Below are 18,253 nucleotides of genomic sequence, written 5' to 3'. Positions count from 1 at the left end.
ATACATATAACGTCTCTATTTATTTTTATTTTATTTTTTTCCATTTTCTGCTAATAAACGTATCCTTACAAAAACAGCTTTTTCACAAAACATTCTTGCTGGCTGCATGTGATGGTTGCTTGGCAACTGTACAGACGCTTTATACCCTTCCGGGAAGTGCGTGGCTCTGAGGAAATATGGCGCACAGACAGCTGCATATACCAGTCATATTCATCGCTTCAACTTATTATTTTACCGCATTCTGCTTATCCATTTTAGTCGCTTTCGCATTATTCAAAAGTGGAAACACTGACAATGCGTTCAGTGCGAGTCACACGGCTAGTGTACCCATCGCTGCCGCCCGGGACCTACGGTGAGTTCACTGGTATGTTGTTACTGTTAGCTAGCTACTCTTGGCTAACGTAAAGTAAGTTACAGTCACTCACTTTTGTTCAAATGTAACGCTGGCGTTTATGTATGCAGTCAGTACAGCTTGACGTTACACTCTTGCCATTTTAAGGCTGTCTTTCTATTCCCTTCGTAAGACTTGGCCGCTTGTGTTGATAAGCCCCGCACTCTCACTGAGGTAACGTTAATTGTGTACCTGACTCCATTCAAAAAGTTGTTAATTTAATGGCTTCTTTGCATGTGATATCCATGCAGCCTTTGTAGACGCAACTTTTAATACATTTACAAAATAGTATAGCGTAGTAGTGAAATTCGGCGTGTTGATTTCTCACAAAGCAGCACTTTATAGTGATAAAATGTATTTTTCCGCCCTCTTTTGAGCAACTTAACGTTGAAATGCAATGTCGCCAGCGACTAACGTTAAACATTAACCAAGTGCTCATCTGGGTTTCGCATATTCGGGATGTCCGTAATTTTGGTCTAGACATTAACGTTAAATATTCATTTTAAGGGTGTATTTACTTGATTAAACCAAATAGTAGTAACCATGTGTTGGAACCAAATTCGTGTTAAAGAAGAAAGATAGAGGATGCTGTGTTTGTATATGTCACATGGTGATATCTAATGTCAGGATTGAATTGAATTTTGACCTTTTGAGATAAAGTGGTATGGGTTACTTAACTGGTAGTGATACTTAGTCATGGGCAATTGTTTGCCCAGGCTTTGGATCTGATAAAGCACCTTACAGGGGTATCCTTTGCCTCATTTGTGACCTCAGCACTCTGCAATGGAGCGGGGTATTCCCAGAGTAAACGGGTATGATGGTTCTCTCACTGTCATCAGAATCTGTTTATTAGCCAAGTACATATAATGCAAGCATACAAAGAGTGTGGCTTGGCGTTTGTTACCACAAACGCAACATAGAAGAATAAAAATAGAACACGAGTAAGGTGGTAATTAATGATAGTGAAATACACAAAGTAGTGTTAAAATTAAATAAAACTGTTTAAATTTGTTTACAGAATTGAATAATAATAGCTTTGAAATGGGATTTAAACTTGAAATGAAATATTGATTGTGCAAAGGAAGTATGAACTGCGCTACTGACAAAAATGAAGTGTGTGAAGGTGACAAGAACAAAAATCAAATGTGACGTGCAATAAAGAATTATATTATATAAGAGGTGGAATGCAATGTACAATGTTAAGTTCAGTTTGATGAAATGTATGAAAGTGTAGGGATTGAACGAGGGATGTGAGCTGCAAAGTCCAGTTTAATAACAGTATGGGTCAGCTATTTAGTAGGGCAACAACTTCTGGAGAGAAGCTGGTCCTGTGTCTGCTGGTGGAGGTCATAGAGGTACCAATACATTTTGTATATTGTCTCAAGAAATTGCACGATGCATTTCTCATTTTAGTTTACAACTGGAATGATGATGCCATGGCAAAATATGATGGTATAGCTGCAAGCTCCTTTCTGTACAGAAAGCCCCGGGCTTATGGCAGAAATGAAACAGAACAGCAGCAAGTGGAGCCAATTCACCAAACAAAAGCATTTAAAACCACAACATAGCATTTACCTGTTGTGTAACTCTTGATGTGTCATTCTCCTCTCTGACCTCTCTGCATCATGGCACAATTTTGTTTGTGGAATCGTTTTATGATGATCCTGCATGACTATTTGTTAGACAGTTGGCAACAGACAGGATGGCACAGGATGTGAACAGCTTGGATAGTTAAAAGCTAGTTAACTGAAACTACATTGCCAAGAAAGAAAGAATAGTTTTCTAAAACATTATAAATTATAACTAGCTGTAGGTCCTAGAGTAAACATAATTTGGAAAGAAACAACTGTAATATGACATGCTTTTATTGTACAGATGATACCTGACATTTTGAATTTGATCAAGGTAGGTTCAGTGTATTGTGAAGACAGCCATCCCTCACTCTTCCTGCTGCTCAAACTTCAAGATCTTATGTCCTCTCTTGTTACCTCAGATACCTTTTGTATGACGTGAACCCCCCGGAGGGTTTCAACCTGCGGAGAGATGTCTACATCCGTATGGCCTCCCTAGTGAAAACTCTGAGGAAGGAGGGGGATGACTGGGTCCTTGTGCTTCCCCCATGGGGTCGCCTGTATCATTGGCAGAGCCCCAACATCCACCAGATCCGCATCCCTTGGGGAGAGTTCTTCAGCCTCACCAGCCTGCAGGCCAACGTGCCTGTGATCGAGTATGAGGAATTCATTGCTGGTGAGCTTTTTATTTTGGCGATTCAGACTAGGGTTACAGTTTCTGAAAGATTTTCACTTGTCTGGCATGCAAACCTACTGAAACCTCATTATCTCTCTCTGTATGTATACGTGGTTCTTCTTCACATTGCGCGGTCACCACTTTTTAATTAGCTTTTACAACAGAGTGCTCCCTGCTCACTTTATTAGGTGTGTTGAAGCCAAACACAAAATCAATGTGTTTTGTTCCTCCCTTGGTTCTAGAGAATGGAGGCCCATTCATTGATCAGGTCCTGGTGCTGCAGAACTATGCTGAGGGATGGACTGATGGGAAATGGGAGGAAAAAGTTGACGAGCGGCCGTGCATTGAGAAGTTGTTGTACTCAAAAGATAAACAGGGCTACTACAGGTATGCTGATGTTTTTTGACATGCAGGGTTTCTCAAATCTTTTTCTTTTTTTTTTTTTTAGTGCCAAAGAAAATGAATTCTGATTTTTTTTAAGACAAAACACACAATGATGGATCACTTTCACAGTTATTCCGCATAAATGATGTCTCTTCTGCTTACACATCTCTTGTCTCTCCGTTCATCATCAACTGTCTCATCTATCTTGTTTTGTGTCTGTTTCCAAGGGGCTGGTTTTGGGGCTATGAGGAGACAAGAGCACGAAATGTAACATGTATATCAGCTCAAGGCCATGCCTCCATCATGGCCCCAGTTCTTCAGAAAAACATCACGGTGACGTGAGTCTTCAAAGCAACATGTTGATGTGAAATATACTTATACACAAACACAGTGTCTTGACACCTGATTAAATTTGTCTTGTGTTTCATTGTAATTATCAAACTGTATCCTTTTTGTAAATAATATTTGATTTAACACAATATCTAATTTTACACATAAAACAGCATTGAAAGTAGGCTGAGTAAACGATGTACAGCATATTAAATATTATGGCTTGTATATGTATGAAGAGGTGAGGTGCAGGTAATCCTTTAAAATTAATTTCAGACACTGCATTTGCAAGCGCTCAAAAAACAACACACATGAGCAATTGCACTGAAAATTAAATCTGGGTTTTTCTATAATAATTATAAAATAACTGGCCAATACGTCATAGCACCTACTGGCTTTTGAATTGTTTTACAAATATCCAAACACTTTCTGTGTATCTCTTTTCTCTCTCAGTATCTGGTAATCAACTCAAATATACAGGATATGTGCAAGGCTAAAGATAGACAGATGACGTATGTTTCAAAAGTATTAATGTCTAAGTGAAACGGCCAAAGTATTAAGCACAAAACCTGCTGAAAGACGATCTGCTGCTTAAGTGATAATTACAGTTTGTTCTCTCAGATCTTGGTGGCACTTACAGGGATTGACGTGTTTGGATGCTGCTGTTTTGCAGATCAGTTATGCTTGACCGAGCAGAGACACTCCTCCATGATCACTATGCTGGGAAGGATTACTGGGATGTAAGTAATGGGCTAATATCATAATAGTAATGTTGGTGTGTCAGGTAACACATTTTTTCTTATATTTTTTTATTTGATCTGAGCTCAGCGTTAGTAGATATTGGTTGTTGTCTGTGTAGTGTTACCCTGTAGCATTGTTATTTTCAGTGACCATCACTGAAAATAACATACAGTGTGGCATTTCATTTTTCGGGAGCATTTTTAAACCTAGGCTGCAAGGCAAACTATCTTATCTGTAAAATGATGCAGGAATCTCTGTAATTGTCTTTATTTAATGTAGACACGCCGCAGTATGGTTTTTGCCAAGCACCTGCGACTCATAGGAGATAACTTCAGAGCAAAGTACCTGAACTCTACAGATGACAGAGACCACACCATATACAGTGAGGACTGGACTCGCATGAAGGTGAGTCAGTGTATCTGATTGTGCTGTGACTGTGATTGTACTGATGGAATTAAGACTGTGGAATTTTACATTATTAACTAGCAATGGGACCATCACCATTTACTGTATCAGTTACCTGTTTGCTGGGATTGTTTTTGCATCTTTAAAAGGGTGATGATGAAAATATTTTTAATAAATTAGGCCTGTTCTTTATTGAGCCATACCAAATCTAGTATCAGTCCACTAATGAAGTAAAGTAACTATTTTGTTATTATGAAAGCTGATGTTAAATATAAAATTGAACATTTAAGCATAAAATTTTCACAAACCTCCTCTCAATCATTCTGTAATATTATGAGTTGTTGTTATTGTGTTGTAAATTGACATAAACTTTTTCATATGTAATATATGCGCTGTTTGAGTCTCCATATCTTGATTTTGCAGTTTCATGGATTGGCGTTGGGATTGATGAATCTTGAAAACAACCATTCATTTCAGCCATTTGATTACCAAGCTTTAAGTTTTGAATACATAATTTCTGCTGTGTTCTGCTATTTTTCCATTTTCTCTTCAGGCCAAGCTGGGCTCAGCTAAAGGTGGTCCATATCTTGGGGTCCACTTGCGCAGAAAGGACTTCATCTGGGGTCACAGGGAGGATGTACCAAGCCTTAAGGGGGCAGTCAAAAAAATACGCAGCCTGATGAAGAAGCACAAACTTGACAAAGTGTTTGTTGCAACAGATGCAGATGAGGAAGGTAATGACATACCAACACATTCAATGTACAAATGTCAAAATCGTAATATTGACATAGGTGCCTCAGTATTTTCCTTATTCTTATGTAAAGTATTGTGCTTATTTTGAATTCCAGGTATTATAATGATAATAATGAAAAGAAGACCTTGTATAGTAATAATAATGATCGTAACTAGTAGTAGTATATCAGTATAATCATAGTCACTATAAATGTTTATATAATCCTGTGTAAACTATGTAATCCTATAGATCTGAAGGAGCTGAACAGGTTGTTGCCAGAGATGGTGCGGTTTGAATCATCCACAGAGGACCTAGAGCTCCTTAAAGATGGAGGGGTGGCCATCATTGACCAGTGGATCTGTGCCCATGCAAGGTAAATTAGTTTACATGTATTCATTACATGATGATTAGTGTAACAAGTTGTTAACAGACAATAAAGAGTCACAGATTTTACTTGTTAATGATTCTTTTGTTAACTGCAAGTGTGCAGCTGTGGGTTTTTCATTTAAACCACTGCTTTCTGGCGCATGTGATTAGGTGTTGATTTAACCTTTAAAAAGTTTTCAAGATTTTCTGAAAATGACTGAAATTTCTCAATGAATATTAAATGGATTGCCATGAAATTCAGCACAACATGTATGCTGATCATCTGCTGACATTTCCTCTGGCACCACCGGCTGTATAAAGTTTTCACTGATCCAGTGAAATATCTGTTACAGACATTGTGGTTCGCAGATGATGTATTTCAATGACTTGTGATCTCCTGACTTTTTGTGTAGCACTATTGACATTTTTGGTTCGAGTGAAAAATACACTTTGAACATGGATTGCATTAAGGTGGTACAGACATTTTTGTTCCCCACAAGGTAAATTGTAATAGCTGTTGGGACCTTTCAAAATATTTCATATTTATCAGTTGAAAACTTTAATTTGTACAACACTTTGATTTATGATCAAAGAACTGCAAATTTTTTTGTCACTCCGATCAACCTCAGCTGTGATTTGTGTTTAGTGCTAAATAGCATGCTGGCGCACTAAACTAAGATGGTGAACATGGTAAACATTAGCATAATAGCATGGATGTTTTGTAAGAGCTGGATCCCAGACTGAAAATGGTGCCTATCCAGTCCAATAAGAATTGCTCACCTGACGCATACGCCAAAAAAGTTTCTAGCTTCAGGGTTTACTTCCAAAGGTATGCTGCCCACTGAATATGTGTAGTAGTGTTTCTCCCGCTGGCCCCGCCCACGAGTTCCCGCTCAGCCCATAGACTTTACATTGTGATGACGTCACAGATTTTTAAATGACTTCTCGGCATGAGGAAAGTTTTACAAATATAAAACCTCCATGGATCAAAAGTGTGGCCACTGGAGCGGAGCCCTATCCAGCTCTTATAATACATCCATGCAAAGCCCAAAGCTTCACAGAGCTGCTAGCATGACTTAGGCCCTGTTCAGTCTGCCAGCCCAAATCAATTTTTTGGCATATCCAAATTGTATCCAGATTGATTTTAGAAATTCTGGACAGCAAAAAAACACATGAAATGTGATTTTTGTGATTCCAGTCGGATTTCTACAGATGTGACTCAGTCTGACTGGTCTTGATGCTCAAATCGGATTTCAGAGTGTCTTTTGTGCCACTTGCAACACGAAACACGTCAAATCCAGAGTGATGGGAGTGCATCAGAGCAGCTGAGCAGAATCCATGCTGCTACTAGCAGAGCGGTATGGAGGACAACACGGAGGACAACACAGAGAACAACAGTCTGTCGACAGATGCTGAAATAAATTGTCTGACAGCACTTTCGGGGGATGATGGATCTCCATTTCTCATGCTCCCCTATTGGAAAGCTGGAAAGTTGGAAAGTTACTGACGCCTACGTCATTCCCACAGCAACCCGTGCCGATCTGATCACTTGCAAATAACAGTGTGGACAGTCTGTCTTAAAGATCTGATTTGAGACACTGATCTGATCCGTTGACTGATTTAAGAAAAAAAAAAGGTCAATTAAAAATGTGTCTAAATGTGAAATACTTTCTGAAAGCCCTGTATGAAAAGGCAAGCTGTGTATATTTGGTAGTTATGTATTGTAATCCGTGTATTATTGATGATTCTTTTTAAAAAGGTGGTTATTGAGTACTAGTAAGCTAATGCCAGTTACCTAACTTAACTTGGAAACAACTAAATGTTATGTTGGGTAACTCGAATATTTTAGCTGAACCTGCCCATGGAAAATATTTCAACTTGAAAAACTAGTCTGGATGACACATGCTGCGCTCAATGCACATGCTAATGTAGCATGGTGTACAGTGCTTTTGTTGTCCTTTTATTTATTTATTTATTTATTTTCAATTTTCTTTTTCAGATTCTTCATAGGAACATCAGTGTCCACCTTCTCTTTCCGGATCCATGAAGAGAGGGAGATCCTGGGTTTTAACCCCAAAACTACATACAACCGTTTCTGCGGGGACACTGAGAAGGAATGTGAACAGCCTACGCACTGGAAAATAGTTTACTGATGTAATCTGACTTTCCTGACACACAGAAGTGCCAAAAACAGTGTTAAAAGTGACATTTATTTGTATGAAATTTACAAAGTATTTTAACTGTTTGCTGTTCTTTTTTTTTCTTTTTTTTTTTTTTTTTACTTTTTATGGTTATTGAGTTGTGCAATCAGGTCTGTAGTGACCACTGTGACTGAAACTTACGCTCAAAGGGCCAAGACTGTGCTGCCAAACATGTATTACTGTAATGTTTAACACTTACATCTGTGTATGTTTAGTGTGGATTCTCATGACAGTGTGGCATTTTACATAATTTCTGTTATTTATTGCTAATGCCAGCAACACTGGTAAAAAAAAAAAGTGTCTTTACATGACTGCAACAGACAGTGTTGTGTGGCCGTATGGGAAAATTCTAACCTTTTTTAAGATTGCAGTGATTAGACTCAGCACTATTCAGAGGTGTTGAGCGTCTACAATTGGACTTAAATGCTGAATTATTTTTTTTTACAAAATATTTGACCAGGAGTTTTTTTTTTTTAAATTTCATAAATTACATGTAAGAAGCATTGAAGACTGTAAATCCAGCATATAAATCATGTGTTTTTATTAGGATTAAAGACCAAACAGAACCTAATGATTCCTAACTTAAGATTTGTTAAAAAGAGGTACATTTCCCATCTACTTCCACTGTTATTTCAGTGTTTGTGTAGAATAACTTTCCTCCCTTATTTTATATTTGTGCCAGTATTGACATTTGTTACATGGAATTACACTACAATGTCACTGATGCTGGAAAAGAAGGAAATATGACTCTGAAGAATTTTGATAATTGAGTATTCTTTCTACCTTGTCTTTTTTAGCCACAGACATAGAGCACATTATGGTAGTATTATACTTGATGATACAAGATGACACAAAGGAGTCACCGTGGGTTTCAACACTAGCCAGCCATCAAGCTGTTATCTTGCAGTACAAACTTTTTCCCTTTCCCTCCAGATCCCTCCAGAGGATCCACACATTTGGATTAAAAAGTGTTTGGTATGGGCATTGTCTCATGACTTGGTTTGTACAGCAGGTGTATGATTTTGGTGTTGAATAAAACCAAGTTTGAATACGACAAAAAAGGGATGTGTGAAAATGTTTATTTTTGGTAGACGCTGTCTATTCACTTAAATTACATTTAAAATCAGCAGTTAAAGTTTGAAAACAATGATGTAAATGACATTATGTAAAAATCCCTGTACCAGCAAACAAGATGTTTTGAAATATATACTGTATATACTTGATTATTAGAAAATTCATGTAATGTCAGACTATGTACTTATTATTATTCATAGTGATGAGAGTGTTGTGGAGCATGTGTACATAGTCATAGTCTGCTTGTTTAAAATAGATCAACTCAGAAAGAAAAGAGTGTGCTAGAGCAGGGGGTACAAATATTTTACATGCTGTGGACCTCTAAATTGATATAATTTAGACCACAAACCTATGATTTAGTCCTTAAAAACAGCAGCAGAGATTTCTAGTATGACTGTATGTCTATGTCTATACTACAAGTGAGATTAAGAGGCAGCCATCTTTATACATTCTTTTTCTGTGTCTTCTTCTAGGGCTGAGAAAAGTTTAAAAAAAAAAAAAAAAAAAAAAGCCGTTGAACGCCTGTAACCTTTTTAAAATTCCTGAAGAAAATGTCTACGCTTAACTCTAGATCAAGTTCTCCAACCTAATGAAGTGAATTAAATCAGAGGAATTGTGCCTCGGGCGCCAGTGGTTTACCCTGAATCCTGCTTACCAGCAGCCCTGACAGTTTTTTCTGGCATGCTATCAAGATGAAAAACCAGTATGACTACCCTGATAAGGGAATTCTTATTGATGTTTCTAGATTAACAATGCAACAGTGTCAGATGTCACCTATACACTTGTTTGACCCAACCCTGTTTTGTTTTGCCCTTTAAGTGACTGGAAATGAAAAGAATCTTCACAGGCCTATAATGCTTCACCTGGCAGATGTTACTGTCGAAAAGAACATTGCAGACTGGATTGTCTTGTCTAGTACAAGCTCATGTTTTAAATAGAAAAAAACTGCCACATCATTCAGCATTGTCTGTATGCACAGTTGCTGAAATCTTGGCCTCTTGCCTTCACATACTTGTGTTGGCAGTTGAGATGTGAACTAAAGTGAGGTGTGGCAAAGACAGACATTGTTTTTTACAGTGTTCTTTAAATCATATACTTTTGTTTGTTATATCATTATTTTTCCTGAGTATAATTTGGATTTGCTTTGTCTTTTCCCTCTCAACATACAGTAATCATGTGATTTGCACGGTTTCACGTTTCCCTGTGGATCCTCCACACAATATCAGTGTGACTTCTCCCAACGGAGACGCACACCTCTCCAGCAACACCTCACAAGCTTTCGTAATGTGATGCTCGGTGTTGCCCTGCCCCCTCTAAATCCATGCTGTACCTTAGAGAAAAATAATGTGAAATGTCAGTTGTGTGTCAGCTTAATTAGATATTTATATTTCTCTCTATTAATCACTTTATTTATCACTTAATCACTCCAAATTATGTAGAAGTTGCCCTGAATAGGACCTATAAACCTATATATAACTAAAATCTTTCACCTTTCACACCTTTCTTTTAGACTTAAATTTTATGACTGTTCCTAAAGTGATCCAAAAATGGAAATATTTCAACTTTTTTTGTATATTGTTGTACATAGAGAGGGTTAAATTTGACTCGTATGTATTAAAATTTTTTAAAAATTACTATTCAAAAATGTTGTTGCATTCTTCACATTCAATAACACTCATTGAAATCATTATTATAGCGGTTATGTTCTACTGTTTTAGGTAACATAGGAACATAATACTGTATGGTGAAATTGTGAATGTTTTTTTCTCCATAAACAAATACAACCTAAAGAATACACTCTTTCTGCTCTCTGAAAGCTTCATTAACCCATTTATTAATGACTAATGAGACATTTATGAATGAAAAATACATTTGTCGTTTTTAAGTCTGGTATAGAGACTATTTATGAGTCAGCATATGAAAAGTATGTAAAGGTTAAAACCTCAACAAGACCATCACATATAATATTTGTAGGTTATTGTGAGTATATTTTGGAGACAGTAAAAAGATTAATTACATAAACTGATTATAGAATATATTAAACATATTACAGTATAATATAAGGTAATACATTAAAGACTATTCTTTAAAGACTAAGCTTTTACATTACAGTTAGGTGTCAGGAGGGTCGAGTAATGTCTAATTAAGCTGAGATCTGACCATGTGACTGTGTAGGTAGATTGATGATCATTATCTACAAACAACCAACAATAAAGAATAATAATTTCACAACAGCTTTAATTTATAAGATGTGTCATTCCTTGCTCTAAAAGTCTATTAGAAAGATTATCCTATAATTGTTTGATTTTATAATGTAAATGATTTGATGTAAATAACTTTAAGCGGCCCGCAGTCTGTCATAATGGGTAAACTGTTCCCAGAAGTCATGTGCTGCTCCTTTGTTTTGGGCGGACAGGTTGCAGTCTCAGTACACGCCCTTCTCACAGATTTATCTTCTCACACAAAGCTAGAGTCACTCACACACACCAGCAAAACGGCAAGGAGCAGAAAGGCGTAGGCAGTTGTTAAAGTCACAATTTTCACAGCAATCGCGGCATCATTTAAAGAGGATATTTCTCTTTTTTCTTCTTTTTTCTTTTTTTTTTTGTGCGTAAATTTGATCGGTGTTTACTCCCATAACCATCTGATGGAAAGGGCATCCTGCTAGGGGCCACCTGCAGCGCCATGTCCTTACTTAAACACCTGCCAGCTACAGTCAGATAACAATCAGTTTAATCAATTCAGAGGACAGACGCAGCCAGGTAAGTTCAAGGACACATTACTACATAACCTCATTCGATCAATAATTCAAGCAGCTAATTTTCTTAAGAAATGCTATGGTAACTTTTAAAATGTATCAGGGTGGAGGGTTAAAGAAATTAAAGAAAAACAATACGCAAATGAACCCAATATGCAAATTAGCTGTAACATTCCTAAAATAATAATAATGTTTTTTTGTTTGTTTGTTTGTTTGTTTTTTCTCCAGATGACATAAATTACATAACTAGTCATGCTGTGAGAAGAAATAAGATGACATTTTGCTATGGTGGTTGTTTCTTACAGTAGTTTATTCTTGGGGTCTCCAGTCTTGTATGTTAGATATGTTGGTAGGATGAGGATTAAAACAACAAACAAACAAAAATATTTAAAAATTAAAAAAAATAAAAAAAATTAAGAAAACCAGTGTGAAATTCTTAAAGGTTAAGTATTCTAAAGTTTAGGACATAGCAATTCAGAGATGAACTCAGGTGCTTCACCATGTAAAGCCTGACAGGTGATAGCTAAATTTTATATTTAATTTTAAATTTCACTGGCAGCAATGAAAGAGGCCAACACTGGAGTAATGTGCTTCATGCGCTTTGTCTGCTTTAGTAAGAAGACAGGCTGCAGCATTTTGAATCACCTGAGGATGAGCTACAGCTCTTTGAGGCAGGAGTGTAAATAATTATAAGGTGTCCCGGAGTTTGCTGCAGGAACACTCTCGGGGCCGATAAAATGATTTTGACACATCCAGTTGTAGTGAAAGTGCTGAAAGGAGCTGAGGATTCAGCTCAAGTTCAATTGCTGACGGGAGATGAAATGTCAGTCCAAAGAGTAGTTTAAGTTTAAGTTGCAGTTTAAGTCCCCTACAGTTGACAAATAAACTCACCAAAAGGTTTACTGTTGTGGAGCTTTCGATCATATCACAAAATTTTCCTCAGCTCAGTTGCCCGGTTTCAAATGTCGATTCCCCTGAGCGCTCTAATGACTTCTCATCCACTATGGCTTAAAAGTTGTGAACTTTCAACTTCAACTATATGTGCACATTAAATTATAGAACCATACTATTACATACTATAGTTTATTGGAAACAAATCAGTGTGGTCTCAATTATTTGTCAATGGACTGATACAATTTTCCTTCACTTTAGCTTCCTCTACTGATGGCCTTCTTCCGGCAGCTGCGACTTCTTCTCTGGAAGAATGGGCTGGGTGTCATCAGACAGCCGGTGAGTGACATAAAATCACACAGATGCCTATTTTCCATCAGCTGACTTTACCATTGTTAGAAATAAATAAATCACATTGCCATTTTGGAAATGATTTCTGGAAAATCTCTTCATAAATAAATTATTACTGTGCACTGATTGTCGTTTTCTGTGTATTATGATATCCCATCTTATAGGTGTGGTCACTGACTCTGATCATCTGGCCTCTGATCATCTTCATCATCATCGCCGTGACCCGCAACCAGTTCCCTGCAGTGATAAGAGACACATGTAAGTGTAAAACACAGAGAGAAGAAGTATTTTCATGTAGGTCTATGTTTTGTTCGTGTCTTTACAAAGACAAGTCTTCATATTATACAATCAAACAGGATGATGCAATACAGTGTAAAAAGCAACCATAAAAAAGCATTCAACAAAACATAACAGAGTAGACTGTAACAGCCCCGTCTAACATATCTACATATCTAGTCTAGTCTGAATGCTGCCTGGGCAAAGTTAAACTTAGACCCTTTACTAAGGCAAAGATAAACAAGACATCTAGTCATCTCTCTGAAAACATACAAAACAGGTCACTAAATGATTCTGATATTATCACAAGTTTCATAAAGAGTAAAGCAAAATCTAAATTGAGGAACTAAAGGCAAAGCTAAAGTCGGCTTAAGTTTGCATTGATACAATATTGACTTGACACGGAGCGCAGGTTTTTGTTTGTCATCTTGAATGATAGCCGCAACACACAAGGAAACATTCCAATTTCACAATCAGAGCAAACAAGTGGAGAGTTCACCTCAAATTTCCTCAACAGTCCTTGAGATGTAAGTTTATCCCCAAACTGATGACATGATGTTTGTTCTCTTTTACTTATCAACCCAACTGACTGAAAGCTCATTCTTATTTTCTGGAGAAAGAAATCTGAGAAAGGTGTTTAGAGAAGGAGAGTTACTTACATGCCCATTTCTAACTTTGTGTTAACATAACATGAGTAGTTAGCTGAAGAAGGAGGGACAGACACTACATTTGATCACAGCATCAACATCTTTTTCAGAGGACCTTATTCTTTTATACACCTGTTAATGTGTGCTATGAAGTATGTAGTTTTACTATCATATACAGCATCAGTAAAATTTGTATTCCTGGTATTAACTGCAACCAATTTACCCTCACACTTTTGTTTAGTCTTTTTTTTTTTTGTTAGATCAGATTCAATGGATACAGGGATTCATATGTAATTTAATCACCCCAGCTCGCCCTATTATAGATTCTAGTGAATCTGAACAATAGACTTCTCCTCCGCTGTTGAGTGCTGTGTGGTGGGTTGTTTGTTTTATACATGCTGGAAATAGGCATAGTATTGAATCGCACGCAAGAAAGGCAAGTCTGTATGATCAGACTACATAACCATTTGTAGCTTTGAATCAGGTAGTACAGCTTAAAACCAGTAGATGAAGGGATGACCAGACTGTTCAGAAATTAATTGAACACGAACCACTGTTTCTCACATTTACAGTAGTGATACTTTCTTAAGAACATTATTGAAATATACAGTAACTATTGTCCATTAGACGGTTGAAAACGATATAAAAATGTATTCAGATGCCAAATGATATGCTTTTCTACTATTGTTAGACAATAGTAATGCTGTCAAGTGTTAAAATGCAACGTTTGCATTCTGTCTTCTGCATTTTCATTCTAATCAAATAATGAAAAACTGTTGGCATTGCTGGTTTTAGTGCCTCTTACTGTTCTATTTTAAGTGTATGGACACAATGTTGTTCCCTTGTTGTTGGATGTTTAAATACTTGCCTTTTCATTCTTTTTATTTTACACTCATGGGTCGGTATTGTGCAATATCACCCCAGCTAAATTGTACATTAATTCTATTCAAGTGGTTGTGTATGTGTGAGTTTAGGCGTTAACCTTGAGGTTTGATGTAATTCATTTGTTCAAAGTTAGTTTATGTGCTCTATAGTTCATAATGACTTACAAGAATGCCATGACTAAGCTTAGTCAAATACCTTTTTCCAGGCTATTATTCTCTTTGAAACACTGCTTTCTGTGAGAATATGAACAAGAATGAATGCCAGAGAGGCACTTTTCCATGCAGTCAGTTCAGTCATGGTGGCTTGACTGCGCCCTGATCTTCAGGCTTTTTATGTTTCGTTTCCTTATGTTCTGATTTTACGCAATAGCTCAAATAGTTTTCTGACCGTGGCATTCTGAAACAATTTTTAATGGGAGTGGTGTTAAAGTATTCTCACTACAGTAACAACTTTGTCTTGTCTCCTCTAGGTTATGTGGGTCCTCGAAACCTACCCAGCACAGGCTTCTTCCCTTTCTTGCAGACCCTCATGTGTAACACAGACAGCCACTGTCGTAACAAGTCACATCTGGTGAACCCAGCTGCATCAAAGTCTACACACAGATCACCAAGGGCTGCAAGGTACCCCTATTCATCTGTACAGTCTACACATTACCTGATCTATCCTGCAGAAATGCCTAATTCATATTTAAGTTATAATTTCAGGCAGTATCACTGCGTCTACTGCGTCTACTGCTACATGAAAACATGTGCATCTTAAACATACAGTATGTCTCCATTGGCACAGTATCATGTGATTGAAAAGGTGTGCAGAGGACCCTTGAGGAACACTTGGCATAGCAGCATCATGTGATATGAATAGTCAGTGTGTTCATGGAAATACACCAACAGCAGATATCACTCCGTGGAGGGAAGCGCTTCTCCTTAAGGGGAACTTCACTGATTTCACTGCCTTTTGTAGCTAAATTCGAACAGCATGAAGTCTGATTAAACCCTTAAGGCAACATTGGTTGAGGCTGAAGAGTTGGAGTTAGAAAGAAGTGAGGTTGTGGGTAATGTCAGCACCAAGTTATGACAAGGAAGAAGAATGTGCGGAAAAAAAATTGATACCTTTGTTGAATCTGATACCTTTTAAAACTGTCCATTGTGAGTTGGACAAAGTTATTGGCCTTTTTTCTTTTGACCCATTTCTGGTTTTGTCTCTTCACTTCCAGCGGCTATTGCTGGCTATAGGAAATTAAGAAAAAAAAAAGGTTGTGGTCCTGATCAGCTCACACTGCCTCCTGTACATTTCTCAGTTGGGAACACTTACTTTGCGTTGTTGTAGCTGTTTCTATGGTGAAATTTTCAAGAGCTCTAATGTGAACTTATCAGTATGATGATGCAAGTTATGAATTTATAACCATTCTTCACAAATGATCACTAAACCAGATGATTTTTACTTTGTTGGTCGGAAAGCAGATTTTTCAACATAAATTAAAACATATATTTTCACTATTTTATTGAAAAACAACAAAAAAGCCCATGCCAAGGACTGTAATAATATAACTAACTTAATGAATTTCATCTGTGTTTTGGATGAAGAAATAAAGCATGATGATCACAAGCAGCAGATGTCAATGTACACAGTGTGACACATCCTTAATTTTGTTTTTTAATTCCCTGTCTACACCAGAACTGCTTCTGTTATTTAACAGGAAGTTAAAAGACAAAATTACAGAGTCCGAGCACTTCTTTGTTGCTGAGGGTCAATAGGAATGCAACGCTGAACCGGTGGAGTACTCTTTTAACTCCTGATTATGACACACCAGTTTTATGTTTTGAGTCACAACTGATATCAAACAAATGTGTCTTAATCTTTCTTTAACCTGGTCTATTTTTGTCTGTTTTTCTGTTATAAAATAGTAGATGACTGACTTCTTTTTTGTCCTTTTTCTACTGTGTTTTTTTTAAACAACTCTGTCAACACTTGGAGTTACATAATCTTTAAGAAACAGGCACCTTATTCGCTGTAACCTGTCTACTTTTTTGTACTCCAAGCGCTCAATACCAGCATCAGTCAGTGGAAGGTTTTGTCTCTGGTTGGTTTTGTTCCATAAGTTGTTGTGTTGTCACAGACATTTAAATTCCTGACAGAGCGTAGAATGACTGATAGGAAAACCTGTTTGTTGCACCCTTAACCCTAATGCCCTGTCATAGCTATTTTTAGTCAAGTTCTGTTTTTTAGAGAGGCAAAGTCCCACCTCCTTTTTTTTTTTTAGCTAGCATTATCCTCTGTCACGAGTTTTCTCTCTAGAACATTTTTTTCATAGTTTTTTCTGAATCATGGAGTCATGGAGTTTTTAGTCCTTAATCTAAGGTCATCATGTCATTTTAACCAAGATAAACCAAAAAGGATGATTATTTTGTTAGCACTCAATGACAATATATGGGCACAAATGCTAACAAAAACAATGTTGTTATATCTAAATTGTCAAGGTGTTCAAATGTTGCTATCCAATACAGTTAACAATACCCACTTAGCTTAGAACACCCTGGAAAATGTTTTAGCTTTTCAGAAACATAAATTAAACTCTCTAAGAAGACTAACTTTTTTATTTAAAGTGAATTAAGTCACAGCTGCAACACAACTGCACATTGTCTCATCTGATTTTTCTTTTTACTCTATATGGCAGGTCGACCCCCCCGGACTCCCCACTGGCAAACCTGCTTCAGGGGGGAGACTTTTTCAACTTTGCATTCCCCAATGACTCCAGCAACGATCCTACAGCAGTGATTGAGGCCTTGAACAACGTCTTGGGTATGTTTTTATATCCCTCCACTTTTCCAGTATAGTTTCACACTTCTGGGTTCAATTATGTACTTCGGGGGGCACTTTATTGTATTTTTCAGTAGTTAAAATAAATAGAGTAGACCTTTTATATATGTTCTAACTGGGAATTTAATTTGAATTTGTGCTTTATGCTTAGCTTAATCTCCTGGCCATAGCTTTATATTTAAAAGACAGTGGTAATAAAAGTAAAGTATGGTAATAATCTTTTCACTTAACTCTCTGTAAGAAAGCAAATAAACATATTTCCAAAAATGTTGAACTATTACCATAAGAACCATAATTCTTAGATAATATGGGCATTGTTTACTCACTGCACTTCTCATTTTTGCATTGTGTGGTGACTATGATAGTAGGTATTGCTGTAACTGCCACAGTCACTACCAATTTTTCAACAATGTGTTCCTGTGTTAAAGGTCTACCTAACCAAGGAAACCCTAACAATGTGTCTTTCATGAACACCATCAATACTACTCTTCTGGGTGATCAGGTGGGTATTACTAACTTACAATGAGAGGAACAAAAATGCTGAGAATAAGGAAGAGCCTGTTTCCCATATCTGTTATCGCAGTATTGAAACCTTGTTTGGTCTCTTATGTACTGGCCATGAGATGACCTCAGAAAAAAAACTGACAGATTTATAGGGAGGCCTAGGAGGTTTACTTAGAATATATGTCTGTTTATTTTCTTTTGCAAACAACACTGTATTGCATTTAAACTGTAGCGCATTACATTTGATTATAA

The 18,253-nt window shown here is 37.0% G+C and overlaps 2 protein-coding genes across 2 annotated transcripts in view; both read left to right on the top strand.

Annotated features, from left to right (window-relative positions):
* Positions 1-113: 113 nt before the first annotated feature.
* On the top strand, positions 114-8,853 carry pofut2 (protein O-fucosyltransferase 2). Its single transcript, XM_067603326.1, has 9 exons — positions 114-352; positions 2,385-2,638; positions 2,881-3,025; positions 3,250-3,360; positions 4,026-4,092; positions 4,373-4,498; positions 5,052-5,232; positions 5,481-5,604; positions 7,597-8,853. The coding sequence occupies exons 1-9, from the start codon at positions 177-179 to the stop codon at positions 7,748-7,750; spliced, it is 1,338 nt and encodes a 445-aa protein (XP_067459427.1). The 5' UTR covers positions 114-176; the 3' UTR covers positions 7,751-8,853.
* A 2,398-nt stretch (positions 8,854-11,251) lies between these two features.
* abca12 (ATP-binding cassette, sub-family A (ABC1), member 12) overlaps positions 11,252-18,253 on the top strand; it is a 69,792-nt gene continuing 62,790 nt past the window's right edge. The window contains exons 1-6 of the mRNA XM_067603320.1: positions 11,252-11,634; positions 12,783-12,860; positions 13,037-13,130; positions 15,150-15,300; positions 17,355-17,479; positions 17,926-17,999. Coding sequence (XP_067459421.1) covers positions 12,795-12,860; positions 13,037-13,130; positions 15,150-15,300; positions 17,355-17,479; positions 17,926-17,999 — 510 coding nt within the window. The 5' untranslated portion in view covers positions 11,252-11,634; positions 12,783-12,794. The remainder of the gene's footprint in view (positions 11,635-12,782; positions 12,861-13,036; positions 13,131-15,149; positions 15,301-17,354; positions 17,480-17,925; positions 18,000-18,253) is intronic.

Source organism: Thunnus thynnus, chromosome 11, assembly GCF_963924715.1.
Source record: "Thunnus thynnus chromosome 11, fThuThy2.1, whole genome shotgun sequence".
Classification (NCBI taxonomy): Eukaryota; Metazoa; Chordata; class Actinopteri; order Scombriformes; family Scombridae; genus Thunnus; species Thunnus thynnus.
This window is presented reverse-complemented; position numbering and strand designations above follow the sequence as displayed.